General features: G+C 44.0%; 2 protein-coding genes and 1 long non-coding RNA gene across 16 annotated transcripts in view; 1 reads left to right on the top strand and 2 right to left on the bottom strand.

Moving 5' to 3' along the window:
* Window positions 1-19,031, bottom strand: part of PHKA2 (phosphorylase kinase regulatory subunit alpha 2) — a 61,466-nt gene extending 42,435 nt beyond the window's left edge. For all 3 annotated transcript variants that reach the window (XM_016195147.2, XM_016195151.2, XM_060182941.1), the window contains exons 1-5: window positions 18,930-19,031; window positions 18,349-18,671; window positions 6,146-6,304; window positions 1,686-1,733; window positions 1,353-1,521 (exon numbers count right to left, since the gene is read on the bottom strand). In XM_016195147.2, the coding sequence (XP_016050633.1) occupies window positions 1,353-1,521; window positions 1,686-1,733; window positions 6,146-6,304; window positions 18,349-18,426 (454 nt within the window). In that variant the 5' untranslated portion in view covers window positions 18,427-18,671; window positions 18,930-19,031. The remainder of the gene's footprint in view (window positions 1-1,352; window positions 1,522-1,685; window positions 1,734-6,145; window positions 6,305-18,348; window positions 18,672-18,929) is intronic.
* The window catches only part of LOC132535790 (uncharacterized), a 345,179-nt gene continuing 340,643 nt past the window's right edge, over window positions 18,948-23,483 (top strand). Inside the window, exon 1 of one of the 2 annotated variants that reach the window (XR_009547498.1) lies at window positions 18,948-19,080. This is a non-coding gene — a long non-coding RNA (uncharacterized LOC132535790). The remainder of the gene's footprint in view (window positions 19,081-23,483) is intronic. The other variant, XR_009547499.1, reaches the window with a different exon arrangement.
* Window positions 20,402-23,483, bottom strand: part of ADGRG2 (adhesion G protein-coupled receptor G2) — a 140,347-nt gene continuing 137,265 nt past the window's right edge. For all 11 annotated transcript variants that reach the window (XM_060182942.1, XM_060182953.1, XM_060182949.1 and 8 more), the window contains one exon: window positions 20,402-22,125. In XM_060182942.1, the coding sequence (XP_060038925.1) occupies window positions 21,941-22,125 (185 nt within the window). In that variant the 3' untranslated portion in view covers window positions 20,402-21,940. The remainder of the gene's footprint in view (window positions 22,126-23,483) is intronic.

The raw sequence follows: 23,483 nt of genomic DNA, 5'->3' as shown, positions 1-23,483 counted from the left end.
ATCTCAGCCCAGAGCAATCAGACATAATCTCTCTGCTTAAGTGAACCAAAGGGTGGGTATTTATCCTCAGTGACAGACAGAGAAAGTACAGACCATACAGACCGTTCCCCCCTCCCCTCCAAGAGATGTCTCCACCTCATGGGAAGGCCCTGGAGGCAAAAATAAAAATAAAATAAAAAATTCGTATATCACTAGAGGTAACTTAACTAGTCAGCTGTTCTGAGAACAAGTTGGCAGTAAGTAAGTAGCTCTTAAGCTAGAGGAAAGAAGCAAATAGAGATGGGGTTAAAGCTGGTATTGCAATATTAGTTATAATAGCAAAATAAACAGCATGGAAGGATCTGGGCTGTGGCATACCAGGTAGGGTATACACATTAAATGCACAAGGGGCAATGTTTAAGCCCCCAGTCACTTACAGGTGAAGCAGGACTGCAAGGTTTCTCTCTCTCTCTCTATCTCTCCTTCCCTTGCTATCTCTCCTTCCTCTCTCAATTAATTCCTCTCTGTCCTATCAGGTAAATAAATACAATTAAAAAATAAAGACAATAGTCAATTCATTGTTAAATTAACCATAATCTATGTATTGACAAAGTCACTAAAATTATATTTATGAAGCACTTGTAAAATCATGGGGAAAATGCTTAAGGTATAATGCTATGTAATAAAAAGACTATTTGTATGCATACAGATATGTTTAAATATGTTAAAACACACACACATACACACATACAGAGAGAGAGAGACTAGAGGAAACATACAGGTGAAGAATGGCAATAAGGTTTTTCTCTTCATATTTTGTTACTTTTTCTAATATATCTAGAGTTCAATATTCATATTCGCAAATATTTTTTAAAGAAATACCTACTTTATTCACAATGCCATCACTATCACTTACTGATTTTCCTGTTTTTAGAGATTCACATCTACAGTCTGGGATAAATGAGAAGCCTCTAACTCAGGAGTGTCCACTCACTGAACCTGTGAAGAATTCTCAAACACAGCAGCTACATGACCTCAGCCTCGGTGGAGCCTCGAAGTTGACTCCACTACGAATCCTGGAGCAGGAAACTCCAAGAGGAGGTACGACACTTGTCTGTACATATCTGAACTGCCAAGGGTGGGGCTGATCTACATTGCTCCACTAACTAGGTGACAGTGGCAGCAAGGAAAACTCTGGGATCAACCAGAGAGATGCTAGTCAAGCTGGTTTGGCAGCTCTGGCCCTGCAGGCGAGGCTAAGTCTGGGCATCCTTTTTCCAGAAACAGCTTAGTTTGAACACTAATCAATGCCCCTCCCCACCCCAACACACACCCCAGTGTCACTTCCATGGGTTTAAGTGGCCCTGGCTCACCAGAGGCAGTCATCTGGGCTAGGAACAGGAGGAAGAGGGAGGTGGCGTCCACCTGGAGGTGTCCCCACTGGTCATCACCCACCACAGTGCTACAGGTGGCAGTGTTGTACTTGGCATGCAGGCTGTCCTTGGTACTCTGGGTGTGCTTGAATTTCTCCACTTTGTTCACCTGTGAGAGAAGGCATGTTAGCACCCTACAGATAAGGGGTTCATGGTGGGCAGGCCATGCCCTGAGCCAATCTTTGGCTCCAGATGTACCAGAAAGATAGAAAGTGATCAATGGTCACCAGTGAGACCACACGGGGGATGGGGGAATGGCCACTTTGCACTTACCTGTCTCATCATGCATTGAAGCAGGCCCCGCATCAGTTTCACCACGTTCTGTTGAAACAAAGAGAATGAGCAACAGGCTGGCTTCCCACTCCCTGAAAAGCATCTCTACACACATTTGGCTGGGCAGCCCTGAGCAGTCACAGGGATGCGGACTGTTTCCATGAGTTGTTTTAGGAAGATAATTTTGGAATCCTAGTAACTTGGTTTTATTTTATTTTTTAATTGCCACTGGAGTCATTGCCTACACAATGAAATCTACTAATCCTGGTGCCCCCCCCCCGTTCTTTTTGATAGGACAAAGAAAAATTGAGAGGGGAGGAGGTGAGACAGGTAGAGACAGAGAGATACCCACAGCACTGAATCACTGCCCATGAAGTTTCTCCCCTACAGGTAGGGACCAGGGGCTTACACCCACAGCCTCAAGCATGGTAACGTGTACGTTCTACCAGGTGTGGCATTACCTAGCCCTATAATATGGGGCTTTATGTCACGATTCTTGTTAACTTATTTTTGTCTCCCATCCAAGTACTAACCAGACCTGAGCCTGCTTAGCTTCGGAGATCAGATGAGATAGGGTGGGTTCAGGGTGGTATGGCCGTAGACCTTAACTTATTTTTGTCAGGCTAAAGTCCAACCAACCATTTGTGACACTGTTACTGGACAGCTGAGTGAAGTTTTTATAAAATGCAAGAAACTGCTAAGGCCTCTTACTAGCAATTGATCGCAACCAATTCTTACGATGATGATGATTGTGATAAATAATAACAATAGTACTGTAATAATCAGACACACTATGGGCACTGTCCAAAACATTACACGAGGATTCTCTAGAATCTCATAAAGATTATGAGTTGGGTCTGCCATTGCCCTACTTTATAGACGGGGAAGCTAAGGCTGAGAGAGATGAAGCCACACTGCTCAAGTCTTCCAGCCAGCAAGAGTGAAACAAAGGCAGAATCCGGGCCACCTGACTCCAGAGTTGGAGTTCTTAGCACATTATGCTCGGTGGAGGGTTGCTGGGGCTTTGGAGATGGGTGTGGTGTGGTAATATAATTCTAAAGAGCTGTGAAACTGGACTCCTAAAAGATACTCCGTCTTGCAAACTTCACTTATGTAAATTCCATTATGATGCCTCCCACTTCCACAATTCAGACCCACTAAAAACTACTCTAATTATGTACTTTTCCCACTACCACAAACCCACACCACTAGTGGCAGGAAAATGAGACATTTTCCTGTAGGTCAGAGTAGCCTAGCTGAAAGAAACATCCTCTCTTTACAGAGAGGAAGGCAGCTGGCAAGGGTGTAGTGAAGAGTCATGAAAGTTAATTTCCAGTATTCCAAGAGGTGGTGCAGTGCATGAAGCACTGGACTGTCAAGCATGAGGTCCCAAGTTCAATCCCCAGCAGCACATGTACCAGTGTGATGTCTGGTTCTTTCTCTCTCTCCTCCCATATCTCTCATTAATTAATAAATAAAATCTTATTTTATTTAAATTATTTATTTTTTAACTAGAGCACTGCTCAGCTCTGGCTTCTTGTGGTGAGGAAGATTCAACCTTGGACCTTGGAGGCTCAGGCATAACAGTCTGTTTGCATAACCATTATGCTAACTTACCCCCCCATAAACAAATCTTTAAAAAAAAGTTAATTTTCAGAGAAAAGTATGGAATGGATCAACCTTCAGAACCTTCTACCTCTAAAACCCTAGAATTCTAGACTATAGCCTTACTTTGTATCATAAAATTATTTTATTATTATTTTTTATTGCTATCAGGGTTATCATTGGGGCTCGAGAGTGCTGGCACTACAAATCCACAGCTCCCAGTGGCCATTTTGCCATGCTTATACTTCTATATTTTTATTGGGTAAGACAAAGACATTGAGAGGGGAGAGGGAGGTAGAGAGGGAGAGAGAAAGACAGACACTGGCTGCTCTGCTTTACTACTTACTCATGAAGTTTCTCTCCTATAGGTGGGGAGCAGGGTATGAACCCAGGGCCTTGCATATGGTAATATGTGCACTCAACCTGGTGTGGCACCACTGCCTAGCCCCCTCAGAAACTTTTTTGAGGCAGAAAAGTATACCTTGTAACTAAAAGCCAGAATTAGGTTTTCCTATTATGCATAACAAACATTTTCATTTGACGTCCCCACACAAAAAGAAAAGTGATTTTTTTCCAATATGGAGAAGTGCTAGGGTACCCAACATGGCGTGACATTGCCTTTGGCAGTGCAGGGCAGGAGGCATTTTTTGTTGCTGTTGTCATCATGATTCGGGTGGGGGTGCTGGCATTTAGTGAGGAAGGACCAAGGACCCCAAGTGTTCTGCATCCTGCAATGCATGCTACAGTCTCACTCAATGAACATCTGGGCCTCCCAAGTCCAAAAATCAAAGAATTTCCCTGTGGAGAATCATGGGAAGATCCCACGTTATTTTCCACAGTCACGGGAGTTATCTCCTTTGGTTGTTAACCAAACTCAACAAGTAACAAAAGGCCTGGGGAATAACGTGGCCTACCTAACCTTGCCACTTTTCTAACACAGTAGCAACTATAACTTGGGCTAGAAATAACTTACAAGGGAGAGGCAGAAGGGTGTGTGTGTGTGTTTCTTTTATTTTTTTTTATTGCCACTGTGTGTGTTTCATTTATTTATTTATTTATTTATTTGTTTATTGCCACTAGGTTTATCATTGGGGCTTGGTGCTGGTACTATGAATCCACTGCTCCTGTGAGCCATTCTCTTCACCTAGATTTTTTTTTTCCTTTTGACTTTATTGGATAGGACAGAGAAGAATTGAGAGAGGAAGGGGAGACAGAGAGAGAACGATAGATATCTGCAGACTTGCTTCATCACTTGTGAAGCGCCCCCGCAGATGTGCCACACTTGACCCCTTAATAAATTCTAATTAAGACAAAACAAAGCTACCTTCCCTCTAACACTGGTTGATTTCATCGCTACACACTCAGCATGTCCTGTCAAATTCAAACTGCTGTCCCCCTGCTCCCACAAATGGACTTCTCTGACCTCCCTCACAGCTGTCTGGGCTGCCTGGTACTCACGCTCACTTTAGTTGCTATAAATAAGCACAGACTGGGCCAAGACAACTCTTCTTGAGCAGGCCATCCACTGGCTGTGATGATCAACTAGCAATGAATTAATTCAAAATAAATCCCAAAGACTCTCACACCAAAAGAGTTAGAATTTTATATGCCGGTACTCCCTGCTTTGACGCCATCACTCAAAGTACTCTAAAAATATTTCCTTTCCCGGGGCAGATTATTTTCTTCCATACTCACTGATGGTGAATCTTTTATTTCGTGGGCATTTTGGTTTCTGATTTTAGGAAACCATAAGGGACTTCATTGTGCCATGTAAACATAGGTATGAATACTAGAGAATACAGATATGGTTCAAAAATGAAATAGTGACTATAAACTATTACTAAGACTGCTTTGCAAAGGCTCAGACTAGAAAGGCATTTTCCAGAGACATTCCAAACATGCATTAAGCAATGGCAGTATTCTGGATAAATATCCCTTCAGCGTGACTGCTCAGAATACACTTTGGAATGTGTATTCTGGGGTTGCTGACATTTTAAAAGCAATTGTATGCCCTTATAATGATACCTCACATGGGAGTCGGGCAGTAGCGCAGCGGGTTAAGTGCAGGTGGCGCAAAGCACAAGGACTGCCATAATGATCCCAGTTTGAGCCCCTGGTTCCCCACCTGCAGGAGAGTCATTTCACAGGCGGTGAAGCAGGTCTGTCTATCTTTCTGTCCCCCTCTCTGTCTTCCCCTCCTCTCTCCATTTCTCTCTGTCCTATCCAACAATGACGACATCAATAACAATAATAACTACAACAACAATGAAAAACAACAAGGGCAACAAAAGGGAAAATAAATATAAAAAAATTAAAACTTTAAAAAATAATGATACCTCACATATAAATATACAGATAATGAACAGGGTGTCTGTAAGAGCAATGTAGCAAATTTGAAATTTGAGTGTTTTCTTTTCCTACTGAGTGGGATTTTTGTTGTTTTCTATAGATGGAACAGTTCTAAGCAATTTCATCTTTCTCCTTTTTTTCCTTCCTCCCTTCCTCCCTTCCTTCCTTGCTTATTTCTGACACAGAGAGGTAGAGAGGTAAAGAGGCAAATAGAGAAAGTGAAAGAGACCACAGCATCAAAGCTTCCTTCAATGTGGTGGGGGCCAGGCTGGAACCTGGGTCATGGACATGACAAAGCAGGATACTATCCAAGTGAGCTATTTAGCCAATCCTCTAAGTAACTTCTAAAACCTCTAAGATGAAGTCAAATGAGCTATTGAGATCAACTAAGTGCCTTTCCCCTGTATTCCATAGCAGAAACAAGAGGTGGCTCTGCACCAAACTGCTTGGCACACACAGCTACTTCCCTGTAGGCTTTTTTGGTTTATGGGAAAGGGCCCAAGTACCTGCTCCAGCTCATAAGCCTTGGCCTTGTCCTCATCACGGTCGGCATTCTTACGGTAGGCCATACCTAGGCCCCAGACGGCCAGGATGCTGTAGATGTTATCCCGCACCCAGGCATCTTTCTGCTCATGACTGGCTGACAGCAGCCCAGTGACAGGATTCTGTTAGAGAAGAAACACAAAATCACTTAGACCCACCATTCACCCAGCTCCTGGACACTGGATGCCTGCCGTATAGAGGATACAAGAAGGGCTGAGAGGAGGAGTAAAGAGCCCTTATTCCAATCCTTGTTTTGCACCAACACTGAGTTTTTTTTTTTTTTAGTTTGCTTTTGTTTTCTAATCCCAAACTTAACTACTGATAGCCCGTAGTTGACTTGAAGTCTTACCAGTAACATAAACAGTTGATTGACACATATTGTTATATGCTGACTTCTTACAATAACTAGAGAAAATATTCTATTAAGAAAATGACAAGGGGGAGTCGGGCAGTGGTGCAGCAGGTTAAGCACAGGCGGCGCAAAGTGCAAGGACCAGCGTAAGGATCCCGGTTCGAGCCCCCGGCTCCCCACCTGCACTTTAAACCTGTGTCGCTCAAGGGCTGCTATAGTTTTCAATTTTGATAAAACCCAATCTGCCTATTTTCTCCTGTTGTCACCTGAGCTTCTATTATTGCACTAGGTTATAATTTGTATAATGATAGGGAAGCTTTGATTACTCAAAACCAGAGCCCACTGTTAGTTAAATTTTGTCTATAGTGTACAGTGTATAGTGTAGTGTATTCTTCTGTTTCAGTACTATTTATTGGAAAAAACTTATTTTCTCTATTGAAGTGTTTTGGCACTTTGGAAATCAACTGACCAGAAATGTAATGGTTTATTTACTATCTGTCAACTGTTTCATTCTGCTCCATTGATCTATCTGTATCTCTACCCTTCTGCCAACACCTGTCCTCATTACTATTAGCTTTCAGGTAAATCTTGAAATCAGGAAGCATCAATCCTCCAATTTTGTTCTTTTTCACGATTCTGGTCCCTTCCACTTCCATATGAATTTTTAGATCAGCTTGTCAATTTCTACAACAAGGCAGCCTGGAATTTGACAGGACTGTGCTGAACCTGTAGATGAGTTTGGTGAGTAGTGACATATCAGTCATACTGAATCTTCCATTCCACGAATGTGGTGAAATCTTAAGCATTGTTTCCATGCTTTAAGCTTCCTAAGGGCAAAGTGTGCTTTTTTTTAAAAACTTCTATTATTTTTTTTATTTACTACTCGACTCAAGGTCCTGGTTAGTGAGGTGCTAAGCAAGTAACTGAACATATGTATCATAAAGGTATATTTTTCTTGACTGCTAGTTGAAATATCTTTTTAAAAATACTTAAAAGTACTGTGTAGATATTGCCTGTTAATACATCTGTATTTACATTATGCACAGCCACACAAATAATTTTCCCTTTAAGAGTAAATGTTTTCTCAGTATGCACTTTCTTTTGTTCAGTCTTTGCTCAGGAAACTCTAAAGAAGCAAGTTGGGCATGCACAACATGAAGCTTGAGAATGACTCAAGCAGGAGAGAAAGCCTCACTAGCAGGGAGCTGCTTTGAACACAGGAAACAGCTTACTGCTCGACTCAGCAATGAGGAGTGGAACTGAGCGTAGGAGCCACCCAGGACAGAAGTGAAGCTGCAGGCAGCAAAGGTGAGGGCACTGGATCTCAGTGGGGGGCTCCTTGGGGTGGTATGTGCCTTTAAAAAATAACAGATAATATATCATCTATATTCATATTCAATGTGATATTTAGCTACTTGAAAAAAATTAAAGCACCCCCAGGCGGTGGCGTGCCAGATTAATCACACATAGTATGAAACACAAGGACGAGCACAAGGATCCTGGTTTGAGCCCCCGGCTTCCCACCTGCAGGGGGGTTGCTTCACAAGCAGTGAAGCAGGTCTGTAGGTATCTATCTTTCTCACTCCCTTTCTATCTCCCCTCCCCTCTTAATTCTCTCTGTCCTATCTAATAAAAAATGGGGGGGAAATGGCTGCCAGGAGCAGTGGATTTGTAATGCTGGCACTGAGCCCCAGCGATAATCCTAGAGAAAAAAAATTAAAGCAGGAAAAGCTAAAGTCTTCATCATACCAGTTTAAGAAACAACACTTACACAATTTTTGGGGCTGGTGGCAACACAAAGACGGTTCTCAGAGGGAGCAGGGGCTGGGCAGATTTTCACAACGGCAGAGAGCTGAGGTGTTGAAATGGTGACACCCCCTGCTTCTCAGAGTGTGTGTGCAAGTGTGTGTGTGTGTGTGTGTGTGTGTGTGTGTGTGTGTGTGCGCGCGCGCATGCGCGCGCAGGTAAGGGCTGTCAGATAGACACTGAGCCACTATTAGAAAAGCAGAAAATTGAAGAATTTGAACAAAAGGCTGAACCAAACTAGAAAAAACACAACAAAGATTTATTGATGGAGCTCACGTGTTTAATTAAAAAAAAAAAAAAGAGCTCACCTACATTTATTAGTTGTAACTCCCACACAGTTGCGCTGAATTGGCTCCCTTTACACAATCACTCCCACCCTCAGAGCTCATACCTTTAAATCTTTAGACAGAATCTCTTCTATTGTCCAAAATCATCCCGCATCTCCTGCCCCAGTAGCTGCCACTGATCTAGCCACTTCTTGCCCCATTGTTCAGGCACAAGGAATTTCAACTCTATACCACACTGACTGAAGTTCTAACAGCAACCCGCTGACAACATGTAAGCAGGATAACAAAAAGCCAATGCTGTGTTAATGGAAGTGGCTTCCAGAACAAAGGAAATGAAACTCTCATTGAACTGCAGAGCACATTGGGCATACTTTGTCTCTGTCAAAAACAGTGTTTCAAAAGGACTGTTTGCCACTAGGACCCACCTAGAGGATGATCAGAGCAGCCCCTACCTACAGTGGAGAAGCTTCAGTAGTGATGCTGAGTAATTCCGTAGATGCACAACTGCTTGTTCACGATTTTGTTCCAAAGCATATGCTCAGAATGGTGGCTAAGTTGTTTTTAATGTACTATTACAATAGCAAGAATTGCCTGAAAGTCCAACAACAGAGTTTACAAAATAGATACACTAATAGAGATCTAATCAAGAAGAATGCTTTATTTCTGTGTGCACATCCAGGCTCAAGTCTGGCGCCACATGGCTTGTGCTGTGGCAGTGGAAGGTGCTTCAGTGCAATGGTCTCCCCTTCTTTCTTTTATATATATATATATGTATTTAAAATTTTTAAATTATCTTTATTTATTGGATAGAGACAGCCAGAAATTGAGAGGAGGAGGGGAGATAGACAGGGAGAGAGCCAGAGAGACACCTGCAGCACTGCTTCACCACTTGCAAAGCTTTCCCCCTGTAGGTGGGGACCAGGGGCTCGAACCCGGGTCCTTGTGCACTGTAACATGTGCGCTTAACCAGGTGCACCACCACCCGGCCCCACCGTTCTGTCTTTCTATCTCTGTCTCTTTGAGAATGAAAAAGCATGACCTAAAGCAGGCCTCGTTACACACACACACACACACACACACACACACACACACACACACACACACACACACGTTGAAATACCATGGATATCCAAGACGTAAAATGTCTCTATCTTCAAAGTGGATAGGATTGCTAGAGGACATTTATAGTGAGTTTGCTTCATTTGAATGTAAATTTCCCCAAATTAATATTTATTTCAGGACATGTATGCTTATGTATTCACTGCATACATGTAACTATGCATGTATGTTAGAAAGTCATTGTCAAGGATTTTTTATTTAATTAAAAAACTCACTATAATTCATGAAAAAAAAATCCTTATTACAGACACTGGTTCATTTCATAAATTGTACTAGAATTTTGTTCTGGCAACTACTGCTTAGAATATTAAAAGGAGTGGAAAGGTAATTTCTGACCTTGAAATTTTGGGGGGAGTTGGGAGGTAGCATAGCGGGTTAAGCGCAGGTGGCGCGAAGTGCAAGGACTGAAGTAAGGGTCCCGGTTTGAGTCACCCGGCTCCCCACCTGTAAGGGAGTCACTTCACAGGCGGTGAAGCAGGTCTGTAGGTGTCTATCTTTCTCTCCCCCTCTCTGTCTTCCCCTCCTCTCTCCATTTCTCTCTGTCCTATCCAGCAACAACGACATCAATAACAGCAACAATAATAACTACAACAATAAAACAAGGGCAACAAAAGGGAAAATAAATTAAAAAAAGATTTTTGGGGGGTAGGGGCGACTGCCCAGGGATGGAACTCAAGGCAAAACTGAGCTACATCCCTGGTCTCATGAGACTTTTTAAAAATTTATTGTAACCATGGTTACTGTTGGGGCTCCATGCCTGTACTAGTCCACTGCTCCAGGCAGACTATTTTTAAAGATAGGTGGTTAGAAACAGGGGGGAGGAAAAGGGGGTTGGGAGGGAGAGACAGAGGGGGGAGACAACAGAGCACCTCCCCACCACTTATTTGTGAGGCTTCCCCCATGAAGGTGCTGTGGCAGGGAGCTCAAACCCGGGCCATCGAGAACGGTAAAGTGTGCACTCTGCCAGGTGAGCCATCCCTCAGCCCCTAAGACCATTCTTAAAAGTGGGAACTATAACATTTTCTTTAAGTGATTGGAATTACTACAGCCTCTGTCTTTAAACGACTGCACCTGTAACTGAGCTTTGTCGGCATGCTCTGTAAACCTCAGGTGTGCAGAGAATAACGTTGAAAACAAGTCCTAACAGGCATCAGCTTCCTGCTGTACCTTAGGAGACCACGAGTGTGTAATTCTCACTTCTGAATGTTTTTTTTCTAAATTGCTGCTTATTCGATTTGTCCCTTCTGGGTTTTCAAATATTGCAGCAGCTGCCAGCTGGCCCGGGTCTAGGCACCTGCACCATCTCCCAGGACTGAATAGTGGCTTAGAGGGGGAATAAATGAGATTGGGAGCCAAGCATTCCAGACACCCACTTCTTCCCAGCATTGTCTCAGCTTCATTCCAGACCCCCACGGCTCATCTGAAAGCATCCAAAGCTCACAGAAGCCATTCTGGGTGCCCGTAGCTACAGGCAAAGGTGCAAATGGCTTTACCATTCATTCTCCTAGGAGATTTTCTTTGCCTTTATCCCCAACAGGATGGGGATACTTTAATTGTCGGTGTTTTGGAGATGTAGGGAACATAGCCCAGTTCAGGTGCTCCAGGCGCCTGAGGGTTTTGATATCTTGAGTGTTACGGAGTGTTGTGCTAGTGATATTTCATCTGAACAGGAGAACTGCGGGTGGGTGTCACTATCTGACAACTTGAAGTCTAGGACTGACTTTAATTCCACTCACATTTGAGTTCTGAGCACAAGATGTTATACATCTCACTCCACATCTAGGCTCTCCTGACCTTGGTCAAGATTGCAGTCATCTAGGTGCTTAACTAGGACTGGTGTGCTGACTTCCAAGATGAGCTTCAGAACTTTTCTCCAGCTGCTGGGGAGGTGACTCAGTAGGTAGAGTGCAGGGATTGCATGTATGAGGCCCTGGGTTGCATCCCCCCGCTGCATATTGTCAGAGTAGTGTTCTAGTCTCTCTCATTCAACAAACCTTAAAAAATATTTCCCACTCAGTAGCTTGTCCTTTAGCCTTGTATATTAAGCTTCTTGTCATATACACAGGGTTCTGGTTTTGCATGTACTTAACTTTATCCGTAAAAATCATTTGTCTATGCAACAAGGGCAACAAAAGGGAAAAAATAAATAAAATAAAATATAAAAAAATCATTTGTCTATGCAGGTCTTCTATTTTATAATTTCTGATTTTATATAATTTTCAATTTTTTCCCTATCTTAATCATAGAAACCTTTCAAGTTTTATGACTTTGTTTTTCATAGCTAGGTCTTTATTCCTTCTAGAATTTATTCTTGTATCTGTCCTGAATGATATTTCTGTTTTTCTGTGTTGACAGGCAACACAGCATTTTTTAATTGAATAACTCTATCTTTTCTATTTTTAAATTATTTATTTATTCCTTTTGTTGCCCCTGTTGTTTTATTGTTGTAGTTATTATTGATGTCTTCATTGTTGGATAGGACAGAGAGAAATAGAGAGAGGAGGGGAAGACAGAAAGGGGGAGAGAAAGACAGACACCTGCAGACCTGCTTTACTGCCTGTGAAGCAACTCCCCTGCAGGTGGGGAGCCAGGGGCACGAACCCGGATCCTTATGCCTGTCCTTACACTTTGCGCCACCGTGCGCTTAACCCACTGCACTACCGCCTGACTCCCTATCCTTTCTATTTATGGGCTCTTTATTTCTTCCTACTGGTCTATTTATTTACTGCTGTGTCAATAACCCATGATTTTAATTATCACAGACTTACAAGAATTGAAATCTGGTAAAATATTTCTTCCCCTTTTCCTTACTTAAAATATGTCTCAACTTTTGCAACAGCTTATGAATTTTAGGATCAATTTCCTTGAAGTCACTTTTGGATTGATTTACCAATCCACTAGATTTGCAATTTGAGGAGAATATACCTTTCCAGTACTGAACATTCCCACACAAAACACAGTGTTAAGTCCTCTTTTATACAGAACTTTAATAAGTTACACATTTATAACTACACACACACACACACACACAAACACACACACACACACACACACACACACACACGAGATGTATTTAGAAGTGGGCTTAGTAAGATCCTAAACACAGGGAGCGACTTTAGCAGTTGTTTGCTATTGCTTCCTAATTTTCTTGTATTTTTGGCCAAAAAGAAAAGGGGAGTGGGGAGGGGTGGCATGAATGAAGTGGACTCCAGGTTTTTTTTGGTTTTTTTTTTTTGAGATCTCCCTTATAAAGTCATTTGTCATCAGTTTTTGGAGAATATATTTTGCAAGGCTGAAACATATTTTCTATAGGTTGGGTGCAGAGTTCTGTATATATGTACATTTAACCAAATCTGTCTTGTGGAGCTCAAATCCATATGTCCTATCTATACCTCTACTTCATCTACTGGTATCTGAAAGAAGGGATTTCAAACCTCCTATTATGATTATAGATTTGTTAATGTCTCCTAAATTAGGCAGTTAGGTCCAAGTATACTTGATACATTCTGAAGCCAGAGCGTTAGTTTTCTGTGGGTGTATAGTTTGCATTGATAGTGAATTGTCTTTTTGTTATCTAGTAATAACATTTTTTTCCACCAGGGTGTTACTGGGGTTCAGTGCTCGTATGACTCCATCATTCCTGGCAGTCATTTCCCCCTTCCTTTTCTTTCTTTTCTAAAAATATTTATTTTCCCTTTTGTTGCCCTTGTTGCTTTTTTATTGTTGTTGTAGTTATTACTGTTGTTGTTATTGTCATTGTTGGATAGGACAGAAAGAAATGGAGAGAGGAGAGGAAGACAGAGAGAGGGAGAGAAAGAGAGACACCTGCAGACCTGCTTCACCGCCTGTGAAGCGACTCCCCTGCAGGTGGGGAGCCGGGGGCTCGAACTGGGATCCTTATGCCAGTCCTTGTGCTTTGCACCACGTGCACTTAGCTTGCTGCACTACCGCCTGACTCCCTCTCCTCCTTTTTCTTTTTCTCCTTTCTGGAAAGGATGAGAGACTAGAAAAGGAGCAAGAGAGAGGAAAGATAGGTGTGACACTATTCCAACACCTGTAAAGCTTTCCCTCTGCTGGTGGGGGCATGATAATGTGTGTGTCCTACTGGGGGAGCTACCAGCAAGCTCCAGTAATAACATTCTTAATCCCTAATAACATAATTTTTAGAAGTATGGTGCTAATATTGCTATGCCAACTTCTTTTTGGTTAACATTTGTCTACTACTATATTTCATTCCAACACATTACTTTCGACCTTTCAGTAGCCTCTGTTTGGGGTTTTCTCTCTTATAAACCACATAACCTTTTTTTTTTTTAACACAGAGAAGTTAAGAGAGGATGGGGGAGACAGAGGTGGGGTGGGGCAGGGAGGGAGAAAGCGAGACACCTGCAGACCTGCTTCACTGATTATGAAGTGTACTCCCTGTAGGTGGGGAGCACGGGCTTGACCCAGGTCTTTGCTCTTGGTAATATGGCTGCTTAACAGGGTGCACCACTCACTGTCCACCCCCCCCCAACATAAACATTTTTTTTGCCTCCAGGGTTATCGCTGGGGCTTTCCCCCCATTTTTCTTGCCTTTGTTGCAGAAGGATTCTTTTATAAACATAGTTGTTTCCTTCTTTGCCTCAAAGACTCAGGGGATATTTATTAGCATATACATTTGGCAAATGACTGATGGGAAGAGTTTTACTCTTTCATAGACACAAGAACAGGAGTTGGTTGATATGCTAGTCTGTCTGCAAAACTGTTGCCTCTAACAGAAGAATGATTATGACCTTGACATCTTTAACACTGAATGGTTTCTGACAAGTGAAATCTATGTAAGTAGACTGACACTGGTTTGAAAAGCAAATCAGAAACAGAGATAAGAGCTTGTACTGGTTGACATTGAAAAATGCCTCACCAGGAGACAAAGCACAAACATTAGAAACCACTAAGCCAGTGCATCCACTTTTTATTGTGGCAAAATAGGCAGAATGTAAAGTTGCTCAAGCACTTTCACAGAGTGTCTAGGTGACCTGACAAAGATCACTTAGAGATGAGGCACTCAAAGGGCCAAGGCTCTACAACTGTGAGGGCAGGGCAGGATGCGTGTGTGTGGGTGCGAGTCACGGGGCTCCCCGGGAATCATGCTGGGAGCGCACTGCTTACCCAGAAGAGCTTGAGGGTGCACTCAGGATGGTTACAGAGGGCAACCCTCGGAGTTGCACAACCCCCAACCCCCAAAATAAACACAACTAAAAGCCCAGACATTTTTTTTTTAATCATTAAAATGTTGGAGAGGAAAGTCCAATGCTGCAAGTGTGCTTTCATGAAAAGACAGGCTCTTCCGCTCCTGGGGGAAGGCAGGCCTGGCTCAGTGGCTGGTCATTAGGTTGGCTCAGAGTTTGCAGGAAATATTCACTAACAAGGACTTAAAGTTGCATGCACGCATGCATCAAGCCATGCACCTGGGGCACTGCTTGATGTAACGGCTGAAAGTGACGAGATCTCACCACACCGATGGGAGAATGGGTTTGTGGAGAGACCTGAGTGCAGTTGGTATTGGGATCTGGGCCAGGGTGTGAGGCAAGGGCATGTGTGTGTGGACCAGGTGTGCGTAACTTCAAAGTTGCAATGCCACTGACATCACTCACTAGCTATTTACTGACTGCCTTCTTGGCACTGATTTTGTCTTCAAATACCTCAGTGCACTGTCTTCACTTTACAGAGGAGGGCACAGACTCAGAGAGGTTGAGCAAAGTTGGCCTATATTCTTGAAGGCACAGCCAGGAACTCAAGCCTAGAGTGACACAAGAACTAAGCTTCGTCTCTTTTCATAAAACCCTTCCACCACAACAGTGAAGGGAAAAGCCTTTCAACTCGGACTTTTACATATTTAATACTTTGTACATGTAATCATGATCTGTTCCAAAGAAGGCAAACAACAACAACAACAAAACAAAAAACCTCCATGTGTCTGCCTACTGCTGCTTCAGTTCTTGACCTGAACACCATTTTTTCCAGGACTCTGAATTGCAAACTGGGTCAGACTCCCTAAAATAATGACCACAATTTTAAGTGCACAATTTCAAAAGCCAGTAAGCTCTGAGAATGTAAATTTTTCTTGTAGGTTTGCAGCAAGTCTGTCTGATGGCAAACCATGACTTGAACCTGTGAAGCTGTTTTCAGTCCTTACTGTTGCTACTCAGTGTGAATGTGTGTATTGTGACAGGAAAATAAGTGTCTGGTTAAAGAGCATTTCAGTCATTATGGAATATGGAGTATTTATAGCTTACCTCTCTAAAATCCAAATGTTTCTCACCTACAAACCACACAAAGGGTTTCACACAGGTGACACTGGACCTTTACGTGTAGATCTCACTGGAGGATGTGTACCTATTATTATTATTTTTTAAATTTCTTTATTGGGGTATTAATGTTTTACATTCGACAGTAAATACAATAGTTTGTACATGCATAAGATTTCCCAGTTTTCCACATAATAATACAACCCTCACTAGGTCCTCTGTATTATTTTCTTTTTTATTGTTTTTTATTATATTTATTCATTTATTGGATAGAGACTGCCAGAAATTGAAGGAAGGGGGTGATAGAGAGGGAGAGAGACAGAGAGACACCTGCCACACTGCTTCACCACTCGCAAAGCTTTCCCCCTGCTGGTGGGGTCTGGGGGCTTGAACCGGGGTCCTTGAGCATTGCAACATATGCACTCAACCAGGTCTGCCACCACCACCCCCCATTATTTTCCATAAGCCCAACACCACAGCACTCCCTGCACATAGCAAGCACACAATAAACAGCCCCTGAGTGGGGAAACAAGGCTGAGAAACAGGTTAGCAAGGGGACCTGGGCAGTGACTTGGGGGTACCCATGGTTCCCAACTTTCAGGACAAGCCTCTTATCATGGGATGCCATTTCCGTCTTGGACATGGAGATCCTATAAATAGTGGCTGTTGATTGAGGGCCAGACAGCAGCAGCACTGCTCTCTTCACTAGGAACAAAAATAGATCAGTGGTCTTACATGATGAGCCCACAAAGAACTATAGTCCCATTATACAAAGCAGTGAGCACAGGCAGACTTCAAGACCACACTGGCAACTTCACTGCTCCCCTTGAACTTGGGAGCAGAAAGACCAGCAGTACAACTCACCTGGGAAGGTACATGCATTGCCTTACAGGCAACCCAAGTTCAAACCCAACCCCCAGGACGCTTGAGTGTTGTGGAGTTTTTCCTGCTCTTCCTCTTTTTTTAAAATTTTTTAAATTTTTTATTATTTATTTTCCCTTTTGTTGCCCTTTTAAAAAAAAACAAAAAAAAAACCCTCTTGTTGCAGTTATTATTGTTGCCGTCATTGATAGAACAGAGAGAAATGGAGAGAGGAGGGGAAGACAGAGAGGGGGAGAGAAAGATAGACACCTGCAGACCTGCTTCACCGCCTGTGAAGTGACTTCCCTGCAGGTGGGGAGCCGGGGGCTCGAACCAGGATCCTTAAGCTGGTCCTTGTGCTTTGCGCCACGTGCGCTTAACCCACTGCGCTACCCGACTCCCCGCTTTTCTTTTTTAAACCTTTAAAAATATTTCTGTCTTTAATAAATAAAATAATTTTAAAAGTTTAAAAAAGGAGAGAAATTGAGAGGGGAGGAGGGATAGAGAAGGAAAGAGACATACACAGCCCGGCTTCACCACCTACAAGCTTTCCCCCTACAGGTGGGGACCAGAGGCTTGAACCTGGGTCCTTGCACACTGTAATGTATGCTTAACCAGATGCACCACCACCTAGCCCCTATTTAAAATTTTTTAATTAAAAAATTTATTGTCTTTATTTATTAGATAAGGACATCCAGAAATTGAGAGGGGAAGGGATGATAGAGAGGGAGAGAGACAAAAAAACACCTGCTTTCCCCTGCAGGTGGGGACTGGGGGCTGGACCTTGGGTCTCTGTGCATTGTAACATGTGCGCTCAACTAGGTGAGCCACCAACCGGCCCCTTCCTCTCTATCTTTCATATTAGTTTGTTTAGTTTTTAGGAGAGATATATATAGAGAGAGACCAGAGCACTGCTCAACTGACATATAGTAGTGCTGGGGATTGAACCTCTCTCTCTTTATCTGAAAAAAAAAAAAAATCAGCCAAGAGCAGGGAAGTCCTGGAAACGATTAAGTAAATATTTACAATGAAGCCTTAAAAAAACATTTTTTTTTTCAATGAACTTGGGAGAAGACCAGCGATGGGTTCTTACCTTAATATCCACACACATCTTTTTGGAAAACAGTCTTCCCATCTGATTGCAAAACCTTAACCAAAATAAGTCCTGATGCCCTCGGGGGTGGGTGTCTGACAAGGTAACTGGAGGGAGCCGCAGCAGTGGGCCCCCACACTTGGGAGTGGGGTACAACCCTGGTTACTGTCCTCGGTGGTGGGGTGTGCTCTCTAAGTTACTGGCACCTCCTGTGCCCCCCGTCCCAGGGGGCTTTCTGCCTTCCAGCCCCGGCAATGGTCAAAGAGCCCACGGAGAGGAAGTGGGGACATCTCACGTGTAGTGTTGGGAGGCCTGAGTGGAGAGTGGGGGGTGCAGAGAGAGGGTGGTCCCGCTTTACCTGGTAACACAAGATGGTCTGCTGCACCAGCCGAGCATAGCCGTCCAGGCGGACTCCGGAGTTGCTTCTGCTCCTCATGGCCGCGATGTACCCCCGATCTGCTCCCGGGAAGTGGGCCACCACGGCTGCAGCCGTTAGCGGGTCTGGCTGTCAAACGCTCCGGGGCCCCGCCGCTTCTCGGGCTGGAGCTGGGCAGGAGCGGGCGGGGTTTTTCAACCGAGCGCGAGTCCGATCTCGAAGCCGGCCGACCGGAGTGGGACCGGGCCAGAAGGGGCAGGCGCGGGCGCGGGGCCACCTGGACTCGATGTTCACGGGGGCGGGTCCTGAGGAGAAGCGGGGAGAGGGGTTCCGGGAGTAGATCGACGACGCCCCCAGAGTCGCTTTCGTCGCGGGGCTGTGGTGAGGCGGCCCGGGGGCCGGCCACGACCTCCCCCCAGCTCCGCCCCGCGCCCCGCCCCCGCGCGGAACTGAACCCTCCCGAGCCGCAGTCCGAGGGGGAAGGCAAAAAGGGGCGGCCCGCGGCGCACGGTCCAACTCGGCCCCTGGGCGGGGGGCGCCGGTTTCCGTCCAGAACACCTTACCTGTCTGCGGGACGCCTGCCGAGCACTGGAATAGAGGCTGAGGCGACAAGATCTCCCACTCAGGCCAGCTGGATGTCCTGAACCCGCCCCGAGCCCGCCCCCGACCCGCCCCCTGCGCTTCAGGAACCGCGGAGCCCGCCTGCCGAACTCGGTAAGGGGAGCGCGGGGCCCCAGCTCCGTCATCAGAGCGGCGGCCCCGCCCCTCTCAGTGAGCTCACAGACGCGCCGCTTGGCCAGCCCCAGGGCGGAGGTCGCGTTAGGCGTGCTCCCGCCTAGCCACTTGCCACCCCGGCGTCGGGAGTGGGGGCTTTAGGGCACCGGGCCCACCCTCAGCGGCCGGGGAGAGGGCACCCGGCTGCGCGCTGAGTCCCGTCGAGGCTCCGCCCCACTTCCCCTGCAGCCCGGCGCTGGGCCGCTATCTTCCCGCCCCGCGCTCCGGTCCCACCTGAGCTGGTGCCCTGGGCGCGAGTCCTTCCCGCAAGAGCCTTGCCAGCTTGCTGGGGGCGCCGGGCCCGCCTGGCTCGGACCATGGGTCCTAAGAGCCCAAGTTTTGGAATCGGTTGACATTGAGTTCCATAGTGGGGTGGTTTTGCCATTTCCAAGCAGTGTGAGGTTTGGCATCCTTGTTCTGCCCTGTCAAATGGGGATGACAACGGCACCAACCTCCCAGGGTGGCTATGAGTCAACCGGGTGACTGTAAAACACTCAGCACTGTGTCTGGGCTGTGAACACTTGCGTGAAATGGCAGAGCTGGTCTCATCACTTGACAGTGACTTACTGCTTTAGATTTGTTGTTTTTGTGTGAAACGGCATTTTCCTAACTGGACTCTAAGTGCTCATGGAAACAGTTTTCTTTCCCTTACCAGGCCTAGTTCAGCTTGAGCATGTAGTTGTGGCTTAAGGAAGGAAGGAATGGATGACTGGATGGAGGGACGGATGGACAGATGGATGAATGAATAAAAATCAGTCTTGCTCACCTAGGTGTCCCTATGTAAACTTCTTAACCAAGTTCATTTAGTCGTTGTTTAAAACGGTGTCATTCAACTAAAGCATCTTGGCATTTCACATGCTTTTTATTTTACTATTTATGCGTCAGTAGTGCAGTGATCCATGCAGTCTAGTTCCTTGCAGAATTTTCAGTGGCCTTACGGTAAATAAAACTAGATGTGAAATGACTATCACCGAGCCTCCTTGGAATCTGAATATTCTAACTAGAACCCTCATGTATTCTGCTGCTGCATCCCAAAGCTGAAGTCATTACTGTACTTTCAGGACTGCTTTTGTTTACATTGCTTGGTCCCTCCAGCGTTCATGAGGCAGAGCAAGGCTGGCTTCTTTTCACAGCCATGATGTGCCTGTTATTTGCCAAAGCTACCACTGCTGGGTTTGAGGTCCAACCCCCCTACCACCTCCATGGCACACCATCAGGGAAAGCTATCACGAATCGTCTCTCTTTGTGACAGTTCTCAAACTTAAAAGCTTTAACTGCAAATTTATTTTGTTGATTTTAACATGTAAATACAAGACAAATAAGTAGAAGAAATATTGCAAAGACAAATTAGCACTCACAGAAATGCACTACATTGTTACTGTGGTTAGTCTGGTATACAACATTCACTTGAAATATCACTATATGCAAGGGAAATTTACTTAAAGACCTAACTAGAGGCTTTGAAAATGCTCCAAAGACATACTTGAAGTGCTGCTCAAGTAGTTGGAAATGGGAAGCAAGCTAGACTCTCTAATTAGAAGCAGTCAGGGTTTGAGACTTCTGGAAACAATGGCAGGATAGTTCACCATTCCCGACAGCCGTTCCCCCGCTCCCTTGTCACTCACTCTGCACTATTCAAGATTTGACACCTTTGAAAAATTAAGTGTAGCTCTGGCCAGGCCAGAGTGTACCAGTCAAAACAGTCATAGTACCATGCATTTACCTTTTAAATAACAGCAATAGGATTTCCCCCTCCCCTTTATATACATCTAAAAAAATTTAAAAACCTATTCTTCCCATTTCTGACCTGTTCCAGGGATTTGAGAAGTGGCAGTGTTTGTCTCTCCTGCACAGTCACAATTTTCCTGACATATGGTCTACAGGTCTAGCCCTCTGAACCAACATATCAGGTCACTCATCTTAGCACAGATTCCATAATCTGGTGGGTAGGGATGAGGTCAAGAGATGGATAGGTAGCAGATGCCATGTATGACTGTACAGGTTGTGCCCTGCATAGGGGGTACACCCAAGAGGGCAAGTGGGACTGAAATAGGACCTTCATTCTATTTGTCAACTGACGAGCCCATGGGGGTGTGTCTGCCCACCAGGGGCATCTTCTTGCTAACTTGCTCAAAGGCACTGTATGTGCTAATTGTGGCACTGTCTGCTTCCATTTTCCCAATCTGGCTGACATAATCATTTCTTGATTTCAGTGAAGTTTCTGTATTCTGCATCTCATATAATCTCCAAGAGGAGTTTTAGAGTTCACTGAACCAGCAAGGATTTTCCGAATTATCACATTAGACACAACAACACAACCACAGTTCTACAAAGAAATAAATGTACACAGTAGAAAATAAATACAAAAAACATAGAATTAAGATTTTTGACATATGGGCCACTAGAATTTAGCTTATTTACAACAAAGGCATGCACAACTAAACTCACCAAGACTAAAGTCAGCAGCTGCTTTACATGATGTTATCACAGAGAACCTCCTCAAAAGTGTGGCAGTAATGGAACTACTTTTATTCTTAATGTCTGAGTCTTATTCTTAGTGTGTTGTTTAAAACCAATCTTCTTTTAAAATGAAGGATAAGACACCAAATCACAAATGTCTACAAACCATGGCAAAATGTCTTAGTTTCCTTTTCCAATAGTAACTACTGCCCTCAGATAGCTTATGCTTCTCCAGAGGTTGCTGAGTATAAACTTGTTGATTTTCATATATCTCACATTGTGTAAAAGGTAAAACTGGACTTTTTCACACTGTCAAGCATCATGATTTCAGAAATAGGAATCACATTTGTTCAATAAAGTGTAAGCTTCCCCGCTTTGAAGTCCTTCTGAGAGCAATTCGACTTTTACCATTGCAGGAATCTTCTTTCTCATTAAATATGTGCTGTTTTCCAGTAAAATCATGAAGACACACATCCCCATTCTGAACACTGAAAGAAACACCATTCTTCTCGGTAGAAGCATTCCCTGTATAAGGGAAAACAGTATAGTGTCAGGCAGTATCTACAGAAGGCATTCAAAAATAAGCAAGAATGTTATACTTAAGAATACACAGGTTGGGAAAGATGGCATAACGGTTATGCAAAGAGACTCTCATGCCTGAGACTTTGAATACCCCTGTTCAATCCCCCTGCACCACAAGAAACCAGAGCTGGACAGTGCTCTGGTAAAAGAAACAAAACAAAACCAACAATAACAAAAACAAATAAATCAGATAGGACATGTAAAATATTTATGATTGGGGAGAGATAGTGTAGTGGTTATATAGAATGTCTTTCATGCCTGAGGCACCAAAGGTCCCCGGTTCAGTCCCCTGTACCACACTGTAAGCCAGAACCTCAGAGGTGGTCAGATAGTAAATACAGTATTCATGTTATATTATCAGATTTTATTTACTTTTAATTTCTTCCCCAAGGCCACTCAAAGTAAGCAAAAAATGGAGACTGATTCAGAAACCAATTATCTATGGCAGCTTTTTAAAAATAAAATTATCAAAATAAAGCTAATGTATATCTATATGTGTGTGTGTATATATATATATATATATATATATATTTTTTTTTTTTTTTTTGCCTCCAAGGTTATCGCTGGGGCTTGGTGCCTGCAATATGAATCCACTTCTCCTGGAGACCATTTTTTCCATTTTGTTGCCCTTGTTGTTGTTATTGTTATTGCTGATGTTGTTGTTGGATAGGACAGAGAGAAATTGAGAGAGGAGGGGAAGACAGAGAGGGGGAGAGAAAGACACCTCCAGACCTGCTTTACCACCTGTGAAGAAACCCCCCTGCAGATGGGGAGCCAGGGGCTTGAACCAGGATCCTTAAGCCAGTCCTTGTGCTTTGCACCATGTGCGCTTAACCTACTGAGCTACTGCCCACCTCCCTGAAGCTAATGTATTTTAATATTAAAATATTTCTTAATATTTTACATTAAGAGGTCCATTTCCTAATTCAGGCTGAACATATATTGATGTCAAGTAGCAGAACATATGTAATACAATGTAATGCAATAGTCTGGTCTCCTTGAAAGGTTAAGGTCAACAGAAATCCCCGCTAAAAGGTTCTGGGTTCCCAATGACTCCTAATACATACTTTTTTTTTTTTTTTGCGGGGAGGATGGTACAAAGGTAACCCACTACGATAATCATGGAAAGAAGAAATCATCTCTGGTTAGCCTCTCTGACTAAGTCAGGACTGATTCCTAAGAGGAAACCACCAGTTCCAACCTAAGAGTTCACCCCGGGGAACAGCTGGCATTCTAGAGCAATTATAGTTTGGACCGGAGCAGATCCTGAATTTATGGTGGTGATAGTGGTGTGCATGTGA

The sequence above is a fragment of the Erinaceus europaeus genome, chromosome X, assembly GCF_950295315.1.
Source record: "Erinaceus europaeus chromosome X, mEriEur2.1, whole genome shotgun sequence".
NCBI lineage: Eukaryota > Metazoa > Chordata > Mammalia > Eulipotyphla > Erinaceidae > Erinaceus > Erinaceus europaeus.
The sequence above is the reverse complement of the archived record's forward strand: the minus strand, read 5'-3'. Positions and strand labels throughout refer to the sequence as shown.